The 9,859-nt window shown below is 36.1% G+C and overlaps 1 protein-coding gene across 1 annotated transcript in view; it reads left to right on the top strand.

Annotated features, from left to right (window-relative positions):
• The window catches only part of LOC117124645 (cyclic nucleotide-gated channel rod photoreceptor subunit alpha-like), a 123,918-nt gene that overhangs the window by 25,208 nt on the left and 88,851 nt on the right, over nt 1–9,859 (top strand). Inside the window, exons 2-4 of the mRNA XM_033270949.1 lie at nt 2,739–2,902; nt 5,573–5,617; nt 5,774–5,836. Coding sequence (XP_033126840.1) covers nt 2,747–2,902; nt 5,573–5,617; nt 5,774–5,836 — 264 coding nt within the window. The 5' untranslated portion in view covers nt 2,739–2,746. The remainder of the gene's footprint in view (nt 1–2,738; nt 2,903–5,572; nt 5,618–5,773; nt 5,837–9,859) is intronic.

Here is a 9,859-nt window from a genome sequence, read left to right as displayed (position 1 = left end):
AAAAACCTATAAAAATACATTAAATATGCGAATAGAAATTCTATACAATTACTGTATATAGAAAGTGTATATAAATTGAACGATTTTATATAGAAAATCTGTGTATTCTTAAAATAAATTAAAAAAAAATGTGGGTGTTGTGTGTTTTTGGACAATTCAACTGCTCTTCAACTTTAACTGGCCCAAATTCCAATTGGTTTGCAATAGTCCCAGTTTTAATTGGTAACAATGGCTTTAATCAACTTCTGCAGACTTAACAAAATACACTATGAGTTCATATACAAACCATAATTTCTTTAATTTAACAAACATCATACGGTAGGGACATTACTTCCCTAGGATCTCATTTACTAGTATACCCCTTCATATATTATCGTTTTGCTAATGTCTTACTGCTAAACATACTGTACCTCAAATTCAAGGCTATTCTACAGTTCTTTGCTTTTACAGTCCGGTTTAAATAAGCATTTTTTTCGTAATGTAGTCCTATTATAAGAGTTATTATATAAAACAATATTCAAGAACCATTTGTGTTACAGGTGTGCATAAACCAGCATTCTTTGTGATATTGGAGCAGCAACTGTCCATAACCATGCCTTTTCTTGTCCGATGGTACCAAGCTAAATTAGTATGAATTATGCCGTTGAACAAATCTAGTTTGAAATATTAAATCACTGTGACTTGTACTAACATTTCTCGGAGTTTCACTCTTGCTGAAAGATATAACAAAACAAAACAGAGCGCATATTATAGAAACCGCTATTAAATGTATTACATCCCTTTATTATTTTATTAAAATAGCTATGTAGCTAATGACAGACTAGCAGTTACTTCTTTTTTAAACAAAAGAAAATTATTATTTTTTTTTTTAGTTTTCAAAACAGCTTAGCCTACACTACAATTTCAATATCCCTTAAGGCCTATCACTACAATTTCAATATCCCTTAAGGCCTATCACTACAATTTCAATATCCCTTAAGGCCTATATAGGCCTACTATATACACATTAAATTTGATTAAACTCCATCGTGTAAACGACATCATCATCTATAGCATGTTGTTAATAATTAATAGTACAGGACAGTAAAAATAAAACGTCAACAAAACATTATATTCACCTTTAGTAAGTCAGGTAATTTTCTGGCCTTCACAGATGCGTCTTCAAACAAACAATAATGCTTTCCTACTACAATGATTGAGTTGACTGGATTGAGTTTTCACTCACAGTAGTTACCGAGACTTGAGTATCCTGAAATAAAATCACCATTTATGTTGTTAGTATAGGCCTTTTGATTACATTAACTTTCTCCAAATAATAATACAATTCTTTTTTTTCACCCCCTCCCTCACCACAGTTAACCGTTAACTGATTATTTTATTAAAGCACTATAGAATGTCAGGTAATTTTTTCTGTTCCTTTACAGATACGTCTTTAAACAAACATTAATGCTTTCAACTACAAGATTAAGTTGACCGGATTGAGTTTTCACTTAATTACAGTAGTAACTGAGACTTGATTGAGTATCCTGAAATAAAATCACCACTTATGTTATAGTATAGGCCTAGATTTAATACATTAACTTTCTGCAAATAATGATACAATTCTTTACACCACTCCCTCCCCGGTTAACCCTAAACCCATTATTTTATTAAAGCATCATGGACATTAGTGAGGACACAGCCCAAATACAATGCTAGACTATGGGGCAATTAACTTACAGCTTAGCTAGGCCAACAAAAGGCCCAGGTTTTAGGCCTAGCCCTATCCTCAATGGCCTAGAGAGAACAGAGAACCTCAGATGAATTTCAGCTGGGCTATCACAGTAAACAGGTTAGGCTGTTGATAACATTTTGCTGTCAACCCTAAAGCATTGTTGTAAATAATAGGAGAAAAGAAGAGGAGGCTTGGAGATAACTATAACAATTTCGCTCTATATCTACCTTCAAATACCAGGTTTTCCGACCTATAGCCGAACAATTTAATAATAATCAAGATTAATGCTATATTAGTTACCGGTATGAGACGAAAATAAAATAATGGCAATAATTATAGACCCGAAACAGATCAAGATAGGCCTATGCAAGGACAATAAACATAGTAAATTCGCAAGGCTCAAGGGGGCAATAGCATTTGGACGGGTCGTTTGCTTGTATTTATTTGGGTGTTGTTATAGTTTTAGTTATTCTAAATTGGTCAAGAAAGTTCACGTCACGGCCCTGTTCCTACCAATCCTTTCACCACTACACATAAGAATATTAATGTCCAGTTTTTAAACCACAGTCTAATTCCTCTACAGAGCATGATCTATGAATAAACAAGAAGAAGTTATTCTAAAGACGTCTTTCGTGTGCAAATGTTCTGTAATTCAAAGGAACATGACGATTAGAAAAGATTAAGGAATAACAGCTAGGCCTACTGTATTGTGGAAGCGGTTTGGCGCAGCGGCAATGGTTTTGGTTTCAATCCTTTGAGCAGGGCTTGTGTCCTTGAGCAAGGCATATCATTTGTGTTACTTCTTTCCACCCAAGAGTATAAATGCACCCGAGTAGGCTCGAATGCAATGTGCTGATATATTTAATGTGGCAAACTATGGAATTCCAACATAGGCATTGCTCCAATGACTGGGGTAATAATGTGGAAAATCGCTCTGAGTCTTGTGTGTAGAGCGCTACATAAAAACGTACGCAGTTTCATTATATTATTACACTCTATTACTGCTTAAATTTTCTAAATATAGGATATAAAATGTCTGACAAGATAAAGACAGTTACTTTTGAAACAAAGAATAAGACAAGCGAGAAAGACAGAGCAAAACACGAAGAAGTAAAAAATAATGAAGAAAATAATGAAGAAAAGGCAACGGAGAAAGATGAGTCAGGATCTGAAAATATCACTGAACAGGTAAATTAGAAAATATGAGCCATACTAGTTTGATGAATTTAAATGAAACACAGAAAGTGGTAATACCTCCAAGCTTTGATCTACAGTACCGCAAGACCTTTCAGATTTAATCTTTTAAAATGTAAACTTTATTATATTGTCTTCTAAAGATGCTTAAAAAGAGAACGAATTACATTAATCTCGCCGTTTCACATGTATGTGACAAATACTAGTGTGTATAGAGTCGGGGGTGGCACCAGAATTCGTGCCCTCGAGATATTATTTCGTTCCCTCGAAATATTATTTCGTTCCCTCGAAATATTATTTTGTTCCCTCGAAATAATATTTCGTTCCTTTAAACTTTCGTGACTTTAAAGTCAACATCTTACGTATTTAAGTTTCTTTACTGTTACGTTATTTTATATTCTACATACGTTTCGAAACACACGTGGACACGCCTTCTTCATGTATATATATATATGTATATATATATACATGTATATGTATATATATATATACATGTATATATATATATATATAGATGTGTATAATATATATATATATATATATATATATATATATCAATACCACATGCAAAATATCTGGGAAAAGTCTTATGGGCTACCCCATATTTTCCCCTTATGGGATCCGTCTGGGCAATCACATATGGACCTTACCCATGGTTTACCCATATGGAGCCCATATGCCAAATATATAGGCAAATATATATTGAAATGCCCATATTTTAAGTACATGGGCCCCATATAGTAAATACCTGGGCAGATAAATATGGAAATGCCCACATTTAATCCGCATTGGGCCCATGTGCCAAATATCTGGGAAAATACATATGAGCATGCCCATATTTATGTACATGGGGCCCACATGCCAAAGACCTGGGTAGTTGAATATGGGTATGCCCATATTAATTTCGCATTGGGCCCATGTGCCAATTATCTGGGAAAATACTTATGGGCATGCTAACATATAATATACATGGGGCCCATATGCCAAATACATGGGCAAGTAAATATGGGAAGCCAATATTTAATCAAAATGGAGCCCATGTGCCAAATATGTGGGCAGTTACATATTGGCATGCCCATATTTAATTTGCATGTGACCCATATGCCAAATAACTAGGCATATAATTATGGGAATGCCCAAATTTAATCCACATGGGTTCCATGTGCCAAATATCTGGGAAAATACATATTGGCATGCCCATATTAATCTACATGGGGCCCACATTCTAAAGATCGGGGTAGTTGAACATGGGTATGCCCATATTAATTTCGCATTGGGCCCATGTGCCAAATATCTGGGAAAATTCATATGGGCATGCCCACATATAATATACATGGGACCCATCTGCCAAATACCTGGGCAGGTAAATATGGAAGGCCCATATTTAATCTAAATGGAGCTCATATGCCAAATATATGGGAAGTTACATATGGGCATGCCCATATTTAAATTGCATGGGACCCATATGCCAAATAACTGGGCATATAATTATGGGAATGCCCACATTTAATCCACATGGGTTCAATGTGCCAAATATCTGGGAAAATACATATTGGCATGCCCATGTTCAGTCTACATGGGCACCACACGCCAAATTATGGGCAGATAATTCCCACACTAATCTACATGGAGCCCATGTGCCAAATATCTGGGAAAATAAATATGGACATGCTATTGTTCAATCTACACGGGCCCCATATGCCGAATAACTGGGCGGATAATTATGGAAATAATACCTACATTTACTCCACATGGGGCCAATGTGTAAATAGCTGGGGAAATACATATGGGCTTAAGTTAGTGTTTAATTTACACATTTACATATGCCAAATAACAGGGAAGATAACTTTGGGAATGGCCACATTTAATCTGCATGTGACCCACATGCCAAATATCTTGGAAAATTCATTTAAACATGTCCATGTGCAATCTACATGGGTCTAATATGCCAAATTCCTATATGCCAAATTCCCATAGGGCCTAATGTGTCAAATATATGGGAAATAATATTTGTGCCTGTGTTTACTCTACATGTAGCCCCATATGCCAAGTAAATGGGCAGATAGCTGTAGGATATGTACGCCACATGGGGACCATGTGCCATATATCTGCGAAAATGCAAGGCCATTTTTATGTTCATTCTACATGGGCCACACATGCCACATACCTGGGCAGATAATTATGTCCTGGATTCCCCTCTGACCCACTGTTAATTATACTTTATTTTTAAGACGTTGTACGTAGCTAGTAACAGTTATGACATGAATGCTCCATTGCGGTACTTTTTACTTAATAAGTGTGTGCGCATGCTCAGTAGAAATACCAGTTTGAATGAAGCGATGATCGGACCATCGGACTAATAGTAAAGTGTTGAATCCGATCCCCAAGTAGCAGTTGGTACTGCAACTGCTATTTCGATGTGACTTTGCGTCAGGAAAATATCATAGGAGTGATGTTTTGCTCTACCGGACTACCTGGCGTCCCTAAATGGGCCTACTTGCGAAAATTCGCAAGAGATTTGCTAAAGTCTGTTATCAGTGACGAAGGAAACAAAGATCTATTTAGATCTACAATTGAAGTACATAAATACAATGAAAAATTAAATTAAATTATTGTTAAAAGATCATTTCTTGACCGAGATACTAATATTTTGACTATTGACAGGAAGATAAACGAAGCTCGCTATTGAAGTTCAAAAACTACATCAAAGTAAGTATTCAACTTATAAGTTATAAATATACCCGGCAATTTAAAAGTAAACGTAGGCCTAAATGGTATGCATTATATCATTTTTATTTTTTGAAATGTATTTTTTATTCGCTTCTAAGTCCCAATTATCGAATAAACACAATTTATTTTTTTTAGGCAAAGATCGAAAACCAGGAGTTTTATGTTAATCCCGAAGGCGACGTGATATTTTTATGGATGGTAAGTAGGCCTATTACCCATTTCAATTTATTATTTATTCGGCGATGAATACAAAAATGGGGAGACCAGGGCCAACCATTTATTTGTAGTTATAATTGTAGATGTCGTTCAGTGAACATTCTCATCTACATAAATAATACAAATTATTAAATTTTTTTTAAATTAACAAAACCCAAGCTATATTAGCTGGACGATAGTAGTCTGGCAGCTAAATACCAATTTTTCGCAAACCTAATTTGTTTTTTTATGTTGATAGATTTTGATTGTCAACATTATAATCCAGTATTTTTTTTTCTGGACGCCGCTCAACATTGAGCAATTTGAGATATCAGTATAAACAAAATTGCCACCAAAATACCATAGTTTTCATATAAAAATATAAGAAATTTAGTAAACAATTGTGGCAAAGACAAGCCCAACCAGTCACCCGTTGCAAAAATCGATTTTCAATTATTAATATAGTAAAGTAGTAAGTATTAAACAGTAAAATGAGAGCTATACAGTTGTAAGAGAATCATCATTTACATACAGCTGTTTAAAGAACAATATTTCAAAAATCAGCCTTCAAGGTTTACGATTTAGGGCATTTCTCAGAAAGAAACCATCACAAAATCGTTAAAAATTGTTGTTTTAACATTGGAAATGGAGAAAATAACAGCATAGCGTGATATATACAAGATAGTTTAGTACAATAGACATAGATTTCCAAAATTTTAATATCAGGCCCGTAGCCAGGGGGGGGGGGTTATGGTTGGGGCGAACCCCCCTTTTCTAGCGAACCCCCTCGAATTTTTGAATGAGTTTCACTCGGACGGAATGTCTGTTTTTAACTTACCCAGCATTAAATCAAAATTTAGCACCTAATTCATTATTTGGTCACCCGTTTTAAAATTGTATAGCCTGCGATACAAGCTTGCATTCATAGAATATCTCAGCTTCGGAAGTTCGGAGATTTAAATTTAACGGAACTCCAGCAAACCATGACTTTACGATGGCACACATGAGGATGGCAAACATCGATAAAAACCCGGTTGCCGTCTCAACTTTCACTGGCCTTTGGCTGAATGTTTGTAAGAAATGTACCAACCGGTAACGAAACCAGTCGCCGTCTACCTAGAGTAAATGGTGCCAAACGAAGCTAAAGTTTTGCGACCTAATCCACCAAATGCAGTTAAAGTTTTGCGATCACCTGATTGTGGATTGTGTGGGTAGTAAATTCCATAGCCACACTGTCCATGTACACGCTAAACTATGTGCTGATGGAGCATTTTTGGGAAATTGACTCTCCTTTTTTTTCATCCCAAACAAAATATTATTAATAAATCAACATGGTCCATCTCAGTCATCATAGCCAGTCACAAAATTAGGCTAGGAAGTTTGTTTTCAACAGCAGACACACACTACAGAACTGCGAGTGCGTGAAAACGAGTGTTAATTTTTAGTGATAAAGAATCATGAAACGTCGTAGAATAACTGACTTTTTTTTCGTCCGCTGTTGCAAAGAAGAAAACGACAGATAGTCCTTTAAGGTGGGTTATTGATTTCAAAATCAATTAGCCTAGCCTAGATGTTGACTAGCTAGGTTCGCTCCTCGTTCATTTAAAGTCTTAAAATAATAATTTCGAATTAGGCCTAGTATATAACAAATAATTGTAATTAAAGTGTAAGTTCTCATGATGTCAGATGACGTATTGAATATGATACTATATTTTGGGCTCTGACTTAATTTAACGATGGCCCTGTCAGTAGTAATGACAATATTTGTGCTATGTTAGGCATGTAGTAAAATAGTACTATTATTTTCAGTGTACAAAATGAGAGTTAAGAAGAAGTAGTAGAAGAAGAATAGGAAGAGGTAGAAGAATAGCTATTTTTTGTTTTATAATAATAAATGTGTTGAGTATTGATTATGCGATGAGAGGTTTTTTTTTCATATCTTTTGGTGTGATTTAAACATGCCAATTTTCAGAAAATATTTTCTATTTTTATTATAAATATTTCCACCTTTTTATTACATAGATTTTTTTCAAAACATAACTGCTTTTACAACATTATATAGACCCATAAAACACAAAAACTGCTCTGGCTTTGGGGGCTTCGCCCCCGACCCCACCGTGGCCCTTCGGCAGGCCCCTAGACCCAACGCCCAGAGAACCCCCCCTTGAAATGACCTGGCTACAGGCCTGAATATTCCAGCATGTTTTGGCCATTATATCGGAAACAGCATTAATTTGCGACGAGTGACTGGTTTCGCTTGCCTTTGCCACATTTCATTATAAAAATGAACATACCTGACGAGTTAATAATTTTCCATAACCAAACCTTGATATCATAGGCCTATCTCCTTCATATGCAAAATAACTTAAATTTGCAAATTAGTGTTACTGTGGTGGTCTGGAACTTCTATCTGTAGAAGTCACTCCCTGCTGTAAAAAGCTATCGGCATAGATCCAAGTGAAGAAGATACACTATCTCAGTATATATTAAATTTACAATATCTGTATTTACTGTAAATGTATAAAGTTCTTGAAAACATAAGTATTTTTATTTAATTGCCTCAGAAGACTTTATGAGACCTCAGAAGTTGAACAAGGTAGTGTCTGTATGTCGACAATTGTTGACCCTCTTTGATCAATAAAAAAAAATAAGAATATTGTACGTGTTATTGTAATGATTAATTTTTGCTTCCGATATGAAATAAGTTTTTTATTGTCCCTGACATGCTGCCTTGTAGGTTTCAACTGTTTTGTAAAAAATCAAATCGAGGGTAGCGTCTTTGCGAGTATGGCCATTAACAACTTGTTTAAGTCCATAAGCTCTTTCAAGGAGGCTGGTATTCGTTCGGTTAAAATCGCTAATAATCACCAAACCAGTATCTGGATGGTGGAGTTTAATATCGTCAATCCCAGAAATTATGTGGTCAACATACATTTCACGAAGAGATAAAGGCGCTCCTGACGGTATGTACACACCGCAAACAGCGATCAAAGAAACTGAACGGGGAAGTCTTACGGGGCGAACCATCACCCAGACGCATTCGACCTCATTTGGTACTTCAACAAGTCCCACTATGTTCGAATTTAGACAATTTTTAGCATAAACAGCAACACCTCCTCCTTTTCTAGTCCATCGATAGAGATGCTATCATTAGAAATGAGTGGTGTTTGCCATGTTTCAGTAATAATGCCAACATCAACACTAAACAAATTTAGGCTGGTTTCAAGTTCGTCGATATGGTCAGGCTGCAAACGAGCATTCGTCATAAAAAAAATTTGAATTGATTTGGTTGACAACTAGTTCTAGTACCAGAGTTAACAAATGGAACTCTAGTTAGAGTCAGCAGAGAAGATCTGAAGTAATTGCGATGATGATAATGTCTAAAATGGCGTCTGCAGCGAACAACGCTAATGGCTCGAGATTTCTTACGACCAGCAGCACAGCCCTTAATTACCTATTAATATCTGGAATTAGTAACAGCTAGTTGGTGAAAAAATAAAAGACAATAATTCTACTCTGGAGTAGCAGGCAATTTTAGCCGGCATGATAGGTAAGACTATCGCGTCGTCGTCGTCGTCGTCGTCGTTGTTCAAATAGCGCGCATTCCTTTCACTGGCACCTGCTGAAGTGTGAATTGTGTGCTAGCGTTCATATACAGTAGGAAAGTACGACACAGGGCCTAGCAACTCGTACACAAAAACTTGATAAAATCAGGCGAAAAAGAAAAACAGCAAAAAGTTCCACAAAAACACCAAAACTTCACAAATGTACACCCTGAGACAACTAAAGAAGGAGATTGGAAACGACCCGAGATTTCCTTTGTTCTTCCATCCCGGCGAATCGTTGTGTGTTGCATGCTTTTGATATGCAAATCCAATCAACCAAACACTGTTGCAGCAGAGCGAATGCTTACTGCACATGCTCAGTTCATGATCACTGAGCCATGTAAATGAAAACAACTACCAAATTGGAGTCCCTGACATCGTAGCCGAACTTGTTCGCGGCCGAAACGGCGCTACGCTCCTA

This window comes from Anneissia japonica, unplaced genomic scaffold (genome assembly GCF_011630105.1).
Source record: "Anneissia japonica isolate Jap-2015-1 unplaced genomic scaffold, ASM1163010v1 scaffold2055_len368625_cov186, whole genome shotgun sequence".
NCBI lineage: Eukaryota > Metazoa > Echinodermata > Crinoidea > Comatulida > Comatulidae > Anneissia > Anneissia japonica.
The sequence above is the reverse complement of the archived record's forward strand: the minus strand, read 5'-3'. Positions and strand labels throughout refer to the sequence as shown.